This window comes from Melospiza georgiana, chromosome 18 (assembly GCF_028018845.1).
Source record: "Melospiza georgiana isolate bMelGeo1 chromosome 18, bMelGeo1.pri, whole genome shotgun sequence".
NCBI lineage: Eukaryota > Metazoa > Chordata > Aves > Passeriformes > Passerellidae > Melospiza > Melospiza georgiana.
In genome coordinates, this window is record NC_080447.1 from 5,433,327 (window position 1) to 5,452,383 (window position 19,057).

At 42.9% G+C, this 19,057-nt stretch overlaps 1 protein-coding gene across 1 annotated transcript in view; it reads left to right on the forward strand.

The window, feature by feature from the left end:
• Positions 1–13,277, forward strand: part of ZNRF3 (zinc and ring finger 3) — a 65,870-nt gene extending 52,593 nt beyond the window's left edge. Inside the window, exons 4-9 of the mRNA XM_058037097.1 lie at positions 2,700–2,831; positions 3,756–3,866; positions 4,816–4,983; positions 6,885–6,987; positions 7,680–9,425; positions 10,425–13,277. Coding sequence (XP_057893080.1) covers positions 2,700–2,831; positions 3,756–3,866; positions 4,816–4,983; positions 6,885–6,987; positions 7,680–9,425; positions 10,425–10,468 — 2,304 coding nt within the window. The 3' untranslated portion in view covers positions 10,469–13,277. The remainder of the gene's footprint in view (positions 1–2,699; positions 2,832–3,755; positions 3,867–4,815; positions 4,984–6,884; positions 6,988–7,679; positions 9,426–10,424) is intronic.
• Positions 13,278–19,057: the final 5,780 nt, after the last annotated feature.

Here is a 19,057-nt window from a genome sequence, read left to right on the forward strand (position 1 = left end):
TCTGCATTTGGTTTGGTTCTGTTTTGTCTTGAAACAAAACTGCTGTTTCTGTTACAGCAGAAACAAGTGGAGCTGAAGGTTTTTAAGTGCAGCTTGTATTTCTTGGGGGAAAAGGAGATCATCAATGTTTGCATTAAAGAAGCTGTCTTTAATTCTGAAATCTGTTAGACAAAGGAATGCAGAAGATCCTGTGCAATGGATGCTTTGAGTACCGTGGCCTGCATATGCATCAAAGTTGCAGCCTTGATCTTGAAAATATTCACAGGGATATTTTTTTCCCACTTTGCTATGCAGGAAAAAAAATCTCCTTACAAAGATCTGTCATTTTCTGTTTTTTTAACTCTGTGTTACAGCTTCTGGTTACTTTCAGCCACCCTGCTCTGGACTTGGGAAGCTGAGTTACTGTCTCTTGCTCTTTTCCCTCTAACAACAAAAGCTTTCCTTGCTTGATTATAAATAATAAACTGGGTGCATCTGTCCTCAAGAGCTGGGAACCCAGTCTAGTGGATGTTTGAATATTTTGGGTGTTCCAGTAAAATGGAAGAAGGTTAGTGGCTTAGAGCAGTAGCTAACACAGTGAGTAGGCTCTGTTAGATGAAAGAGCAGTAGCCCGTGGAAACAAACAGGAGAGGGATGACTGGATGTAGCTTTCATACTCTAAAAGTTACAGTTACTGCATTGGCTCTGTTCTCATGCTGCTCTGGATGCTTGTTTTTAGTGGATTTTGATTCTCATCTAAAGTCTTCAGAACCTTTGACATTTGGGTGCTAAGTAATTGGTCTTTAAAATAAATACCATTTTGGCACTCATAATGGAATTGTGGAAAACAATGACAGATAACATGCAGGGAAAACTGACATGAGGTAATCTGGACTGTCTTTGATTCAAAAGGAAATATCCTGAGACACTGAGGGGAGCTGTTTAGGAAGTTTTCTCATGTATGCTTGTTACCAAGCATAGAACAAATAAAGGAGATTGCTTTGAAAAGGAGGAGTGGAGTATTATGAAAGGCAGTCCCTCCTGCCAGTCAGTGAACAGAAATTGGAGGCAGGCCTGACCAGAAGAATTGTCCTCAGATAATTTGGTAAATGCCAAATAAAAGGACTTTGCCTAAATGGGTTTTATTCCCATTGATCTGAGTATCTTCTACTGTAAATTAAGAATGAAACTTTTTTAAAATGTCCTCTGAAGTCTGACTCGTTTCTTATTTTTACTTTTGCATATTTGAAGAGGAGTAACAGCACCCAGAGCAGCATGGTTAGCAAGAGTCTGACAATGTGCAAAAATGACTGAGGAACTGGGAGAATTCTCTCTTGAGCAAGAAACCATGAGAGAGAGTGTCTGGGAATGGAAGGACAGTGACTGGATTTGTGGACACATAGGATCCCTGGATACTGCAGCTAGTATTTAGCTCATCATGAGACACCTGCCTTAAAAGCAGTTTGATCAGTGTTCTCAGAAAATCTGTCAAATTCTAGGAAGAATCAATTTTAAAAAAGTCTCAATGAAATCTATTCTCATCATCTGGTCAGTTTAAGTAGAGTCCTTTAATCAGGATGATGGACCAGTCAGCTGGTAATTTCTACATGGTTTAGCCAGAACTAACAGGTATCTATCAACAATGCAGACATGTTAATCTCAGCCATAAGATATTCTTGTTCTGTTTGCTCCCGTTCCTGTCATCTCATTCCTTTCCCCTGTACCATTTCCATCTGCTGGTCAGTGCATTGCTTGTTTTCTATCCTCTGCACTCATATTTTGCTCATCAGTCAGAATAAGCTATATGAATTTATTGTGTTGGTGCTGGTTAACAGAACAATTCTCTTGTGTAGTTATAACTCTCTCTGGTGTATAATTTAGCAGATTGTTGTTCTGCATTTGTTGGCCAGAGAAGTTGCACATTCTCCACACTTGAAGGTTTTCAACATCTGACTGCATAAAGCTGTGAGCAGCCTGATTTGGTGTCATAGTTGACCCTGCCTTGACCATGAGGGCTCATGACATATCTTCCCACACACATTATTTTCTGATTCTATCATTTGGCCTTTTTGACAAAACATAGCTGGACCTGGAGGAAGTTTCAGGGTGAATTATGTGGTCTGCTCAAATGTTTTAGTCTTTGAGGCCCCCCATCCTGGAATCAGTAAGTCTCATCATTGCTAGAACTCAAGTAATTTTGAATGAGTTTGTAGAGTTAAACATCAGAAATTACTAAATTAACTTGGCTAGGTACAAAGAGCCTGAAAGACAGGACTCTGATATGAGATTGTTCAGAAAGCTGAAGAAATTTCTGTGTGAATAATGTTGAAATTGAAAGATTGATAAAATGTAGCAGGGACAATTTTTTTGAATGTGCAGATTTTTATTCTTCTTCATTGTGAGGTTTGGCATTACAGTATTAATGCACTGATACATGATGCAGCTGAGTTAAAGAGGCTGTTCAGAAATAGCATTTGCTTGTCCTTAATCTTAAAAAAAAAATCATAAATAATAATAAAAAAAAGGCAGCATAAGTCAGGTTTAATTCTGTGGGTTACTTAAAGGTCTGTGCTAGAAGAGGACAAAAGTGCTTGAAATCAATTCCACATCACATTCATACTCCTTAACCATTCTCTGCATTGTCCAGAAGGAAGGTGGTTTTCCTGAAACATGCCTTTTGAGAAGACTATTTTTATTTTTTTTTTTTTTTTTTGTTCTAGCTGAACCAGGGCTCAGAGGACCCTCTGAAGAGACCAGTGGTGTATGTGAAAGGTGCTGATGCTGTCAAGCTGATGAACATTGTAAACAAGCAGAAAGTGGCACGGGCCAGGATTCAGCATCGCCCCCCACGGGTGAGACTTTCACATCCTTTCTCTGGGTATCAGTGCTGCTGTCACTGCAGGCAGGGCTTGCTCCCTGCCCTGGTGAGAAGATGTTCTGGTGCTCCCTGTGTGCATTAATAAATGTGAAATTCTGTTGACCTAAATAAACTGAGCACTGTGGGCAAGCAGCTGGACCTGGTGTAAGTATAGAATCCACAATGTGGCATCTGTTGTCTTTCAGAAGGATAGTTTTGAGTATAGAAGTGGCCAAAAAATTCACACAGTAGAAGTTTTCCTTTTTCTTAATTATTGCACACTCCTGAGGGTTCAGGAGTTTTGTAAGGCAATTTGCCCTGTGTTAACTAATAATTCTGTGTAGTATTTTAAACATGGATTAAATTTGAGATTATCTGATTAACTATGAGATTATCTGATATTTGTAATTGTAATATAAAATAGTTTTTCTAGATTTTTTTCCCTAACACTCTCTACATATAGTTTACAGAAGAACAAAAGTGAAGGTCATCAATGTCCCAATTATCACTTTGGTGTTTTTTGCTTTAATGGAATCCTTCTGTTGAGAGATGTATTTGAGAAGTGGGCCATTTTTTTAAAAATCAAAAAGCTGATTTTCAGTCACTTACATGCATGAGCCACTCAATAAGCTATAAAAATTAGTTTTGGTGTGATGCACTCAGTTAAAAAACCTGCATTTTGCACTTCAGAGATTGTAAACCTGCCATGTCATGCTTGGCATTCTGTGTATTCTGTTCACTTGCAGTGGCACACAAAACGCAGGTTTTGTCTCAGAGAATCCCAGTTAATGAACAGAACAATGTGTACCCTGACTTCTGCCATTCTGCCATTCAGCAATGGCCCCTGAGAAATTAGAAACAACAGCTTGGAGTATGATCTGAAGGAAGGAGTAATAATACCTTTGTTTTAATTTTTAAGCAACCCACAGAATACTTTGACATGGGAATTTTCCTGGCCTTCTTTGTGGTTGTGTCTCTGGTTTGCCTCATTCTCCTTGTCAAGATCAAACTGAAACAGCGACGCAGTCAGGTAAGAGCAGTAGTGGGAATTCTCCAAATGCTGAAAGTTAGCTTCTCTTACTTTGTCCTAAAATGTGCTTTGCAACTTTTGGAAGTGCAGGCCACTGACTTACAATAACCATCTTGGTGGCTCTGTGGTTTTATCCATGTGTGTAGGCCTTTGGAAGAACTTGGAAATATCTTTAAAGGAGATTTACATTGACCCATGATGTTTGCTCAGTTAAATCCTGGAATGAAAACAGTGCAGAAGCAGTCCAGTTAGGCCCTGGGAAGAAAGAACATTTCTGGTTGCTCACAGGTTATCAGTAGCACTGATATACTTCTAAATGAGTCCAGACTCTTGCTGCTGTATTGTGGAGAGGATTGAAAATAAATCACAAATCTTTTCAATAGGATAACATTTACTGAAATGTGAGGGGTTTTCAAGGTAAAAAGTTTGGTTAGGAGAAATTCCAGGTGACATAATTAGAGTTTGTCCTGGAGGAAATGATACAGCTCACTGTAATATTTCATTTTAATCCCTTTCTCAAGTATTGCTCCAGGTAATATGATGGTAACAGCATATTGGGGCATTACAATCAATACTGATATAAAAAAAAAGTTCCTGGCCAAGTTTTATATGTTGGCTTGAATAGTTGCTGCCTATCAGTTGGGCAGTTGCAGTGTATTATCCCATTTGTCAGCACCTTCATCCAGTTCTAATTCAGAGTAGTTTATCATCCTCACTTCTGCATGTGGCATACATTTTTTTCCATGAGGCTTCTGATCTGAATTCTACTTAGCCTTCTCTCTGTTTAATTTAATAAATTATACATCCCTTGGGCCTGACATGATCTGTAAGATATGTTATGGTGGTGTTTCTCTGCTATTACACTCTAGTCCCTTACACAGCAGCATTGGCTTTTTTTTTTCTTTTTTCTTTTCTTTTTTTTTTTTTTGTTTTGTTTCTTCTCATGTAGAATTCCATGAACAGGCTTGCAGTGCAAGCACTGGAGAAAATGGAGACCAGGAAGTTTAAGTCCAAAAGTAAGGGACACCGAGAAAGTAACTGTGGAGCACTGGATACACTCAGTAGCAGCTCCACCTCTGACTGTGCCATCTGCTTGGAGAAGTACATTGATGGGGAGGTAAAGGATGGAAGGTTTCTTCACCATGGGCTGGGAATGTAGGTGGTTTTAGCACTGTGGTACGTGGCTGGCTGTTGGGGACATTCTGTGCTGAGGTGGTGCCACTTCTCAGTTTGATCACACTGAGCAGCCAGCGTGGCCTCAGCTGCATCCTGCGGCTCTGAATTACCCATGCTGCAGAGGGAGAGGTGAGAGATTCCATTTGCAAGTTGGTACCTTCACTGTTCTTGCATTTCTGAAGAACAAGTCACAAAGAAGGCAGGGTTGCCTCAGCAGTTGGTTCTCTGGGTGTTTTTGACATGCACTGAGGTGATGATGTGTGCAAGCTATGCTGGAGGTAAGGAATATCCTTAGGGTTTTACTTTTTTAAGATTTGATGGCACCCTGTCTTAAAAATGTCAATTACACAGCACTGCTGGGAAACCAGAGGAGGAGAAGGAAGAGAGGTCAAAACATTCAGGAACAGTTTTTTGACTCTTCAGTTACAATCACTGTATTGATGTCAGGGCTTGGTGTCCATCATGGAACCCAAGGAAGCAACAAAAGGATGAAATAGAAAATTGGCTCCTTAACATAATATAGAGGCAGTCAATATTCACGGCTATCAACTTCCACTAGAAAGATTATGTGAAGACATTTTATTTTATCATAAAAGAGTCATAACTTTTAAGGCAATAGAAAATAGCAGCTGCATATTTGAGTGTTGCAAAGTGCAAATAGAAAGTTTAATGGAATTAGTTGGTGGGAAATTATTCAGAGTAGCAAGGATGAAGGTAGACAAGGACTTCAAAAGGGCTGTACAAACTGACTGCAGAGGAAATTCAGACATGAACTTCAGCTTGAAATGACAGACACAGGGAAGAGCTTCACATATATCAGGGATGGCTTGGGAACTGAGCATTGCTATTCAGGAACAAGATCTTGATGCTTTAGATAGCTTTGTGAAAGCAAATTGGTGGCAGTTTATCTGCTTTGTGGCAGTTAGAAAGGTAAATCAGATTCTAGAAATAATATGGGAAAGTCTAGAGAGCTGAACAGAAAACAAAATTACACCACAGTGTAAGTTTAGTCATGTTCTCACATTGAGTCCTGTGTACTTCTGACCTCAACTCACAAAAGATACTGAATGGAAAGGAAGGTGCTTCAGGAAAGGGTAGTCACAAAATGGTCAAACATTTTGAATGGTTCCTGTAAAAAACCCCAAATGATTGAGTGGGCAAGAAGTCTTTAGACCCAGATTGCTTGGGGACAGGGGAATACAGGGGAATAAAGTTGTGTGGTGTTTCTCCACCAGAAGGTAGTAGCCCCATGGAACTCCTTGCCAAAGCATGTTAGAAATTGAAAACCTGAGCTCATGGGGAGACATAAGCAGTACTTAGAAGAAAGATTTGTTACAGATTTCTGAGATATCCATCAGGCTCAGGAAATCCTGTAAACAGATCATAGCTGAAGGATAAGAGTCCTGGGCAAGGGAAAAAGTTTCATATACACTGAGTTGGTTTTGCCTTTGCCTGAGTGTTTTCCATTGTGAATAATTGTAGGAAGGGTACATCATTACTCTTGATTTCTGTTTTTTAAGTTCATTGAATATATTAAAGAAAACTTTTATGATGGCCTTCTTAAAGCTGTTGGGTCATAGAGACATACTAAAAAAGTGTCCTGAAGAAATGTCCTGTATCTGCATGGAATCTTAAGGTGCCTGCAGACTGTTCTTTTAGAGACACCTGAGCACTACCTGTTGTGCTCTTGGCTGTCTTGATGCCATTTTTTTCCTTCTTAGCACTTCAAGACTAGGAATTGCTCCATTTAATAGCCAGGTTGAAAAAAACTAGGAACAAGCTGTGAGAAATTCCCTTGTCAGGAAGAAGTAGATTTTCATGGTGCTTCATGTGTTCCTGTAGGAGCTGCGTGTCATTCCCTGCACTCACAGATTCCACAAGAAATGTGTGGATCCTTGGCTGCTGCAGCACCACACCTGCCCTCACTGCCGCCATAACATCATAGGTAAGTGCTGCACTCTGCATGCTCTGGTGTCTTGTTTATTTCAGACAGCTGAAAGGATGAAATAAAAAGCGTCCCTGTTTGTGAATCTCCGCGGAGCTCTCAGTCCTTACTGTAACATAGCCAGAGCAGCTGAGTGCCCCTGGCGTAACCTTGGGCTGGGGATGATGCCCAGCTGAGGGCAGTGTTGTGTTGTGCAGCCCTGAGTGCAAGGACGCATGGAGAAAAGGGATATGTTTTCCCTTGGGAATTACAAAGAAAACAATGTATGGGCTTTTATTTTTCCATGGTGTTGTAACTTGGAATGTGGTTTCCCTTACTTGCCCTCTTCCTGCTTTCATTTCCTCTGTCTTAAGAAAGTTTTCTGGCGCTGCACATTTATGTAAAAATGCGTAAAGTGAAAATTTGAGCAATGACTTCCAGCCTCTCTCAGCCTCTGCAACATGTTAGCAAAAGATTTTGTGTATATGAGAACAGTGTCTGAAATAAATTGACTTCTTTTGCTTTTTAAGCAAATACATTTGGGTGTTTCAAAGTTTTTCAGACATGCATTTGACTTTTGTTTTGCTTTTATTTCCTTCCGTGTAAAAAATCGGTGCATAATATAATGACATGGAAAACAAAATACGCTTCTTGCATAAAGTAGTTTTATTCCCTTCTAGTTCTACTTCTCCATTCTTCTTTCTCTCATTCAGAACAGAAGAAGGGGAATGCAGCCCCAATCTGTCTGGAATCCATCAATGCAGCCCGCAGCAGGCAGCAGAGGGTGATTCTGCCCGTGCACTACCCGGGCCGAGTGCACAGGGCCAGCCAGATCACAGCGTATCCCACCCGGACCAGCATGGACCCCCACGGGAACCCCATCACCCTGCTGACAGTGGAGAGACACGGGGAACAGAGCCTCTACCAAGCCCCTTCCCCAGCCTACATCCGCAGTTATCAGCCTATTCACTTGGACCATGCTTTAAACACCCATCGCTGCAGCCTGGAGCACAGGGCTTACTCTCCAGCTCACAACTTCCGCAGGCCCAAGTTTGGCGGACGCAACTTTTCCAAAGCGGCGTGCTTTTCCCGATACGAGACCATGTATCAGCACTACTACTTCCAAGGCCTTAGCTACCCTGAGCAAGATGGACAGCTTCCAGCTGGCATTGCCTCCAAGGGTCCTTCCCGTGCCTTTCAGCCTGGCAGCAGCGTGCTCTTCCCTCCTGTGGTACACGTGATGCCCTCGTCCCGCTTGGAGAGCGGCAGCACCTCCAGCTTCAGCTGCTACCACGGCCACCGCTCGGTGTGCAGCGGGTACTTGGCCGACTGCCCTGGCAGTGACAGCAGCAGCAGCAGCTCTGGTCAGTGCCATTGCTCCTCCAGCGATTCCATGGTTGACTGCACTGAGGTCAGCAACCAGGGGGTTTACGGGAGCTGCTCCACGTTCCGCAGCTCTCTGAGCAGTGACTATGACCCCTACGTGTACCGCAGCAGGAGCCCCTGCCGGGTGCCCGAGGTTGGTGCTGCCAGCAGGGGGGCGATTGTGCTCTTGGAGGGCCCTCACCAGGACGAGCTCCCAGCTCACGCTCACGGCCTGGTGGGTGCTGACTGCAGGCCCGTGCCAGCTTCTTCCTCAGGGGACCAACTGTCTAATTGCAGCATGGATATGAACTATAGCAGTAATTCCTCACTAGAGCACAGGGATCCAAATGGCACTACCTCAGAGGGAGGACCTGAGGCCGCTGCTGGTGCTGCCTTGGATGTTAAAAGGAACTGGAAGAATCCAGAGGTGGCGGGGTCGGTTTCGGAGCAGGCGTGCGCGTGCTGCTTTGAATTCCAGCACTCTGCCCTGGAGCCCAGCAGTGGCACAGCTGACTGTGGTGCCCTCTTCCTTAGCTCCCCACTGTGGGGGGCGTGTGGCCAAGGAATGGAACCACAGTCAGGGAACACCCCAGGCTTGTACAGTATTAACTCAGACCACTTACATAGGACAGATGGGGTAAAATATGAGGGGTTGCCCTGCTGCTTCTATGAAGAGAAGCAGGTAGCCTGTAGTAGCACCAGTGGCAGTGGAGGTGGTGGCTGCTATACAGAAGACTATGCAGTGAATGTGCAGTACACGCTTCCTGATGACACCTTGCCAAACTGCTGTAAGGGTGTATGTGATCTGGGTCAACGCATTCCCATCATTCCTGAAGACAGAGACTGTGAGCTGATCCTACCACCAGAGCACCAAGGGACCCACATAGGAGGCTGCAGCTCCTGGGATGGAACACCTGAGCTAGACACTTACCTGCACTGTCAAGGTGTTGGAGAGGTACAGGTGGAGAGGGAGGTGTGCTATGAGGCAACGTCATTCCTGCAGCAGAACTACTCTCAGGAGGAGGAAACTGGAATGCCCTTTCCCAGTCCCACTCTGAACTCCCAGAAGCTTATGATGACCACAAAGGCCACAGGTAACATATGTGCTTTTTTTTTGATTACTTGCTACCTTTCTTAGTGTATGAAATGCTGCCACTTGCCTAGGTACCTGCAGCTATAAAAGTTACTCCATCCTTCACATAGGAGCAGGTTATTGACTAACCATTTGCCCCAGAGTATTATTCCCTGGTTACTTGTGCTCATTTGGTAAAGCCAGAGGAGGAGAAGATGATAACTTACTAATTAACCCTATAAAAGCTTTCATGCTCATCCTTTGTGGGGAGAGGGCCCCATTAGAGTTCCCAAAGCAAGGGACCCTGTGCTGGTCATGGCAGCTGTGGTGAGTTGCCTAAGCAGGCAATGCCACTGTGAGAGACAACAGACAAGCTGAAGGTTTTTTTTTTAAAAAAGGTGAAAATCTTGGAATTGCTGTAGAAGAATATGTGGGTAAGTCTCTACTGTGGACATAGACAAGGGGAAAAAAAAGCCACTCACAGAAAGAGGGGGATATTTCTTACCTGCCTTGCTAGGGTTATTTTAAAGGGTGTTCATTGTATCACAAGGTACCTTGGTTTGGAATGGACCTCAGGCCATCATCTAGTCCAACCCCCTGCTCAAAGCAGAGCCAGCTCTGAGACCAAGCTTGTCAGACCAAATGTATCCAGTCAGGCTGGATAAACCTTCAGGGACACAGAGTGCAGTCCCCTTCTGGGCTCCTGTGCTTGACTGCCATTGTGGTCAAAAGGTTTTCCTTATGTCCAGTGTGAACATCTCACACTTCAACTTCCTCACCTGTTGTTCAGAATGTGTGTGAGGACTGTGCTTTCATCTGGGACAGCCTCCATGCAGGCATTGCTGGGGATGCCTTTGCTGCAGGCTGGACAGCCCAGATCCCTCAGCCCCTGCACTCCAGGTGCTGCAGTCCTCTGAGCATCCTGGCTCTGTGAAACTCCACTCACTGAGGGGCTTGTTTGGGGCCCCAACTGTGTGCAATATTCTACATGCAATGTTCCTTAGTTTTCTTTGTCCTTCAGGTGCTGGATCTCATCCCCTGGAGAGAAGCCAAATCAGTGACTAGACCTGCCCAGAAGATCCCAGATGGAGAAGCGGAGCTGATCAGAGACTCCAAATTCTCATGGACTTAATTTTTTTAAGCTTTGACAAACACACAAAAGTGGTAATGTGGAGAAGTCCCTCCCCTACTTCCTCTGTGTTCACATCAGTTTGATTGTCTCCTTTGTCCCTCCTGCCTGAAACTTCAGGCCTTGATTTGTGTGCAAAGCCCATGTGGGACATGGTGTGGAGCATTTCTGAGCTCTAGTGCCATTTCTATATTAATGACAAAGTGTTATTTATATTTTCTTTTTAGAAGTGACCTCTTGCTGAGAGGTAACACAGTGTGTTAAATAAGCCAGGCTATGTGTAGATGCTGTTATCTCCTGCTTGAAGGAGTCCAGCCTTTGATAAGCTCAGGGCTACACCTGCCTTAGAAACCAGATAGCACCTTGAAATATAGTAATCCAGAGGGATACAGCTGCTGAATGGATGCTCAGATACTGACTGATCCCAGTAGCAAATCCTAGCAGCCAGCAAGTTATGTGAGTGATTTTGAGGGAGGTGAAGCATTGGACTGTCTCCTTTCTCCTCTTCCCTTCTCCCCCCTTTCATGCTGCTCTGATGGTTTGCCTAGGAAGGTGTCCTGCCTTTAGGATTAGTTTCAACAGAGTGGGGGTAAGGAAACTGAGAGCTCAGATTGTTCTCATCCTCACTTCTGTATTTAAACCGTGGACCTCATTGTATCTTCTGACCAGTGAAGAATGCTGGGGACCTCTCCCTCAAGCAGATGCTCGAACAAAGTGCTTAGAAAGGGTATTACCTTTGTAGGTAATGAACTTTTCCTTCCATAGGAAGTTTTTCAGGCACCTGTAGCCCCTGTTACAGCTGTGAGGAATGCTGGCACGTGCAGGAAAGCAGAGCTTGCAGTGTGCTCACAGCTTTGCTGGCTCATTTTGGAAACAGGGTTTCTTGTTTCCTTCCAGGCTGCAAGCATGCCTAAGGGAAGCAGTGCTTGTCACCTTCTGTGTGTGTGGCAAAGTGAGGGACTTGGTTTGATCATTGTTTTCTTCTTTGCTGTGGTTGATGTAGCTTCCATAGATTGATCTGTTTTAAAGGTTTCTTGGGCCCAGCCGGTTGTGCTTCATTTCTGTCTTGTGTACAGAGAGCTCTCTGTACCCCATTAGCCTGGGCACATCCTTTTGTCCTTGTTCTTGTCCTAGTGGGGATGTTTGTTATCATGAGATAATTCATGTCGTCACTTCTGATAGCAATTGTTTCCTGTGGAAACAGCAGCTTCTGAGTAAGAGGCTACCATAGCATGGGTGAAATTGCCTGTCATGCTGCATGTGCCTGAGGACACAGTGTCATCCTGTGGTGTATTCACAGCAGGAATTCTTCTAAAGGGAAACTAAGTATTTAATGCCCACAGTGCCAGTCTTCTGAAAAGATTTGTCCTAAGTTCAGTACACTTTGGAGATACTCAAAGACAAGAAATAGAGATGTACACTTCATATTCTGCCAAAGCAATGTCCTTGACAGCACTGGGCTGGTTGTGAGACCAGCAAAGCTAATTTGTATTCTCTGTAGTCCCAAATGAACTATTTTAAAAGAAGGAAACAGATATCTAAGAAATAACAAATACATTCATCTATTTCCTTTTGCTTTCATACCCAGTAAGTTAGGAAAAAAGTTCCACCTAAAGGAATTCACATTTCATCTTTTCAGTTAACAAGCACCAAAATTCAGCTGTTCAGAGAATTAATACAAGGCAATATCTGGGTATAAGATGAAAAGAAAAATTTCAATAAACACATTTTCTGTGTATAAAGCTTATTAAAAACTTATTCATTCTCTGAATGACTGAAGTAAGTGGTATGTGTTGGGAGAACAAACTCTAAGGGTTTGTCATTTTTGGAATTTTTTTTTTTTTTTAATTTTTAAGTCTTACCCTCTCCTTCCTCCACTAAAAAAGAAATGCATTTTAGAAGCTATGGTACACTAGCTTGGTTATTCTTCTTGGTGTTTTGTGAGGCACTGTAAAGGCCACCTAGGATACATTGTACTCTGTAAGTAAAACAGCATATTGTGGTAAGAGTGTTTCTTACAAAGATTTGAATATTCTGGCTCCTGGTGATCCCAGATGTGCTGGTCCCACACATTGTGGAAATCTCTGCTGGTACAAATCTCTGCAGGCCACACCACAGACACCTACACCTGCCTTCTGTGCTGGCTCTGCCATTTAACACAAAACTCTGTCCAGTGCAGACTCACAGGCTAGCTGGCCATGATAGATGGCTTTTATAACAAAATGCCTTTCTACTACTTACATGAACAGTTGTCGTTGTGTTTGGCTCATGAGGCACTATTTAAAATGTTTTTAATTAAAATTGTCTTATAGCACTTAAAATTGTTTTGTATAAAATTTGCTGTAAAGATTTGTAATATGGTCAAAGGGCTCTTTCTCCTTCATTACCATTTTTAAAAATGTTTTAAAAGCTAGAAAGCATCTTGTATATATTCTGTATATGTATAGCAGCACATTTCATGTATGGAAATATGTTCTCAGAATATTTATTTACTAATATATTTATCTTAAGCCATGTCTTATGTTGAGAGTGTGTGACATTATTGTAATAATCACTGAAAATCACTAACACGAGGCCCTGTAAATACATGATAATTGCACACAAAGATTTTACAGTACTTGCCGACCAAAAATGATTTAAGAGAAGTGTAGTTACTTGCGGTTTTGTAAGAAAGTGTACAAATGTCTGTATTAAAAGAAAAAAAAAAGGCAAAACCACACAAAAAATACAGTTTTATTGCATATACATGTGGGAGTTGTCCTTCTTGTTTTGGGGGAAAGGACATAGATAACTGTTCTCAAAGTACAGTCCTAGATATACTGGGATGAACTCTAATAAACAACGTTTTTCCCTTTTTTTTAAACACCAGACAGCTGGATATTTATGTGCCTTTACACAGCATCCACTTACTGGGGGGCAGTGTGGGGTAGGGGTCACACAAGCCCCTGAGCCCCCCAGGCACAGGGAAGTTCCACATCTGCTAAAAGAAATCCTCATTAATGTTTGGAACCTGCCTGTTCCTCATTGCAGGGGAACTGAACTCTGTTGTAATTTCAGATAAAAGTAATTTATTGTAATTTATTGCCCTGAAATAAAATTGTTTTGAGAGAGCATGATACAGGTGGGCACAGCTGGGTAAATCATGGCTTGAGTAGCCAAGATCCAGGTCCTTGCCCTGCATCATGGAATCACTGGTCCTGCTTTAGTGGAAATCAATATTGTGGTGCTTGTTTTGGCAGCAGAGAGCACAATTTCATCAGAGATATTTATGCAGACTCCAGAAGAGGGGAGCCTGGGCTGTGTGGCTCTGTGTGTGTATGTACATGTGTGTTTGTGTGTTACTGTGTCACCTGTTCACCTGCATGTGTTACTCATTTCCCATCCAGTGAGACACTCACAGAGCCTTTTTCAGGATTCTCCAGCTTCTTCCTTCTCCCAGAGATTTCCACCTGGCAATCCCCTGGACTTTCCCCATCTCTCATCCATGTTCAAATGCACTGTAATCAGTCACCTCAGCATTCAGCCAAGCAATGAGCTTTACTGCTCTCCAACCCTCCTTGTTTCATGTGTGATAACTCCATTTGGCATGACAGACTGCTCAAGAGTATTGTTTTGTAGGGGACCCTTCACAGCACGAGGACCAGTTCCCATCCTGATCTCAGGTGTGATGGAAAACCCTGCTCTGTGTGGGAGACAGGCACAGCAATGGAAGGGCAACAGGAGCAGGTGCTTCCCAATTCAAATATGTGCCCCTTTTTTTGCTCAGTGAGCAGAGTCTGGGCAATTGCCAGTGATTACAGATATGCCTTTTATACGCAAATTAGTTCACAAACCACTTGTTTTTACAAATAGCATAAAGCTCCCATGTGTGGGTGGCTGGTAACTCATATGTTAACAGGTCACATCTGAATTTCCTTTCCCTCCCTCCATCCCCCTGATTCCTACTGCTGGCGTTCTGTTTTCTTGTTCCCTGCTCTGAAGAAAACTGCCAGGTGATTGTGCTTTTAGGAGCAGGACATGCCACCACCCTGAGTGCCCTGTAGGGACACAGTCTGGGGTCACTGGGAGTGGGGCTGTGGCTGAGCCCCATCCCCAGTGGGCACAGCTGTGAGGAGCAGGTGAGCAGCATTGAAACAACGAGCCATGGAGTGCCAGGGGCACTGAGCAACCACCAAAGGGAACAGAGGGCACACAGGGGCACTGCATCAGCATGAGGGGCACACAGGTGCAGTGCATCAACCATGAGGGCACACAGGTGCCATGCATCAACATGAGGGCACACAGGTGCAGTGCATGAACCATGAGGGCACACAGGTGCAGTGCATGAACAATGAGGAGCACACAGGTGCAATGCATCAACAGGAGGGGATAAAAGGTTGGGCTGAAGAACCAGAAGGGCAGATGCCTCCAGCCTTCTGAAAGGACAGGATGTTACTCTGCATGGGCAGATGCCTGAAGCCTTCTGTAGTTTCAGGATTTTATTCTGTATGGGCAGATGCCTGAAGCCTTCTGATGAGGTAAGGTGTTACTCTGTATGGGCAAATGCTGAAAGCCTTCTGAAGTTGTATGGTGACACTCTGTATTGTGGCTGTCCCAACTGTGACTGTCCCACAGAATAACCAGTGAGCCCATGTTCTGCCTGCATGAAACAGCAGGGCTGAACTTGTGTGTGGTGCTAGCTCTGTGTGGAATTCTGTCTAGTCTTTGTTGTGGCTTTTTAAAAATGACTAAATGTAAATATTGTCTGTTCACAATGAACATTTGGATACTTGGTAAGGGGGGGAGGTTCTTTTTACTTTTCAGGTTTGATGCTTAAGGAACAAATTTGTGACAAAAGGTGACACCATGAGCCTCCACAGAACCTTGATAAGTAGGAAATAAAAAGCAGCAGCAGATTATTCTTAGTGGACTGTACATTACTGTAACACTTGGTGTTCGTGTAACACTATCTGCAATATCGTGTGCATCTGTCAAATCCTATGGCAGCTGTTAGGTGACGTTTGTTGTTGCTTGGGTAGTGTGAAGAGAAAAATGCCCTTAAAAGGGTGGCTGTGTCCATACCCTGTGGAGCCAGCCTGGCCTAATTCTCTGGCCAGGGAGACAATGGCAGACCTGAAACCAGATATTTTATCTTGCAGTGAAAGCACCCTGCTCCTGTGACTTAAATGTGTCTTAGAAAAGTGTCTCTTTCAGAATAAAGAACACATTTCCCTCGTGGGGAATGAAACTGCTGCTTAGGAAACAAGCAAGAAAACATAAGGGAACAGTTCCCAGAAAGAACCAAAGTGCCGGAGTCCCATAACCAGAATGGCAAGAAAGGAGAGCAGAGTAACCTCCCTTGTGTAAGGGGAGACCAGTCCCCTGTGACAGCTGTGTTTCTAAAAGAAAAGTGAGTTTTCATGAAAAGGAGGCAGTTTTGGTATTTGTCACTTGTTTACATAAAAGGCTGCTGAAGGTTTCTTAAAATGCAGCATTATTTTGTCCAGGAGGAATTAATTAGAGAAAAGATGAATCTTGCAAGAAAGTGGAAACAGCATTACACAGTGCTGCAATTGCAAAGCAAACCCTGAACGAATTTATACAGTTTTTAAGAGTTTGAAAACACATAAACTGAATACTTTCTATTTGCTGTTACCTCAGAGATTGTGTCTCAGAGCAGTATCATACTTCATATGTAAAGTAATCATTCTCAGCTCTAATTACTCTCTTCTAACATGTACAGCAGGCAGTGCTCTTGTAATCTGCTGGTGAACTGCAGCAGTTTCTGCCTCCTTTATTTCATGTTTGTATACACTTTAGTCATCCTAACCGAACTCCTCCTGCACAAATACACTGTATTTATTTTTTCATAATTATTATTTACAACCATTTGCTGAATGCAGGGTGAACAGTTACAAACACAGTGCATATTTCAGCAGCAAGTCACCTCAAATTTGATTTATTCTGGTTTCTTGATAGCCTTATGTGGTTCATGTGATAGCTTTTGGATTTGGAGCAAAATGTCTTTAGTCTGAAGTTCATGTTGCCAGATTTCATCCCAAAGCACAGGTGCTCAGTAAATCTGGGAAAGTCTGAGTGGCGTGAAATGTGTGTCCAGTGGGGATGTGTTGTTAAAAAAAATTGTATGGTCTGAAGGCAATTGTATTTTTCACTCTCAAGGTAGCAGAATTGTTCATTAGTGTCCAGAACAATATTCAGGTGAAACTATCAGTGAACTGTGTTTTATTGAAGATTGTGAAATACTGCTGCAGGGCAGTAAGAACCAGTTGGACGAGTTTTTGTCAGGAGTTGTTTTTGTAGTTCACCCTTCCTTTAGGCAAAGTGGTGCACTAGAAAACTCTGTTCCTTCCCACTGCCTGAGAGGGCTTATTAAGCAGAAGATGAAAGTGGAATGGCTATTTATGCTCATTCAGTGGCAACCATGTGTCTGCTGATGTGTTTGACCTGTAGTCATCCAGGCTGCAGATTCAGTGCAGTTTCCAGGACTATCCATAAAAATCTCCTATTTATATTATTGCTGGGAGATTGGAATACACAGACTTTAATTCTGCAATCCCACTGGATTTCTGCATGAGCAATGTGATAAACTTCCTCAGCATTGTCCTGGCTGTAGAAAATCTGGCAGAAACAAGTCCTAAAGATTATGTTGATGCTTGATTGCAAAAGCAGATTACATGTTTGATGGTAAAAATCATCCAGAGAGTGTATGCACATGAATTTGCAGAATCTTATGAACAGCCTAATACAATTACAGGCTAGAAGTGAGATTCAAAGGAGGAAAATGTTTCTTACAGCAATTGTTTTATCAGCATCTATTCTGTCACAAAACTGAGGCTGAGTTCCCCTATTCTCAATGTCTTTCTATCATATACACCAAAGAAGTAGTTTTGATTTTTTTCCCCTATGGTTACAGTGTATAGAAAATTTATTTTTCCCAGAGTGTAAACTAACATCTTTTCTTCCTATAAAATGTTAGCAAGATAGAAGCATAATATGCTGTATTAAATAATGCATTTCCTATACATATACAAATATATATATTACTATGATAACACATCACACATTTTTACATAACAAAGTCTCTATTTTCCCACAACATAACAATATTAAGATAAAAATACATATAAAATCATGTAGTCAATAAACTAAACTAGTTTAAAATGTAGATTTTGAAGGAGAAGGCACTTGTCTAGCTGGCTGCTTTCCACCTGAGGTGCACACACAGGGGAGGGAGCTGTAGCTGGGTGCAGGGTGAAGGCAGCAGGTTCACCCGTGGCTGTGGAGCTCCAGCAGAAGTGCTCATTGTCCCTGGGGCACACATCTGCCCTTGCCCCACGGCTCATTGTCTGCCCAGTGTGCACTCGGGGGGCTCTGAGCTCATCTCCCTGTGCCACCAGCCAGGGGCAAGGGCAGAGAGCTCAGCTCTGAGAAAAGGAGCTCGGGGAAGAAAAAGCCATGGCAGTTTTTGACCTGATCAGTTTATTGCACCGCTACACAGCTGGTCACACCAACACGAGAGTGAGCAGTGGGCCAGAGCAGGAGCTGAAATCCCTGTGGAGGAGGAGGCAGCTCCTCATTAGGATTTTGACATTGCTTCTGACATTGTACCAGTGTCACCTTTGCAGCCTGCCCAGCCTCCTGAGGGGACTGCTAGGCTGTTCAATGCAATTCCAAACAAATTCTTCTGCAGTTATTCTCAATTTGCTGGAGAACGTGGGGCAGACACCACCCTGCTGAGGTGTCAGCTCTCAGCTGCCTGTGCAGCAGGGGCATTTCCTTTGTGGGATTACAACACTTGTGCATGGTCACACTTTTTGCTTCTTTCTTCCCCAAACCCTTACAGCAAAGATCAGAACCTGCTGTGTTCATGGCTACCACATCTCTTGGCCATAAATCACCACACCCTGAAGTGTCTGCACTAGCAGTGTGAGTGACCCTACCCCATTTGGAAAAATCCACACTGGAGATCTACCTGCTCTTCATGGCCTCAGCCCTGCAAAGTAATAAGTGCTATTTAAGGGACCCTGTCCATGAATTTCCATCCATTGCTCTGTTTGCTAGCACTAGCAGGATCTAGAATCAGCCAATCTGAAAAATTCTGTGTGGGGGAACATAATTTCTTCTATGTTTTTATCAGTGAATTACCCATGCACTGTCTAATGCTAGTCCTGTTTATTGTTGCCATGACCAGTTAATCTGCTGTAATTGCTGGTTTTATGGGACTTAGTACATAAATTTGATTAATGCTCCCCATGAAAGTCCCACGAAATACAATTTTATTTAAAAAATATTTGAGGAGCTAAGGGAGCAATGCAAAAATCTCATTTCTTAAATTCTGTAGATTTTGCATTAGTAGTGTCAGTCTTTGTTGCTATTTGTAATATTTTCTCTAATATTACAGTGAAATTAAATTCTTCACTAATGAAGAGAAGTGTAGCATTCTGTATTTTTTCTTTCTGCAGTAGGTGTACATCAGTCACTGGGTGTTCCTGATGTTTTTTCAGTTTATCACCATTAGGTAACTG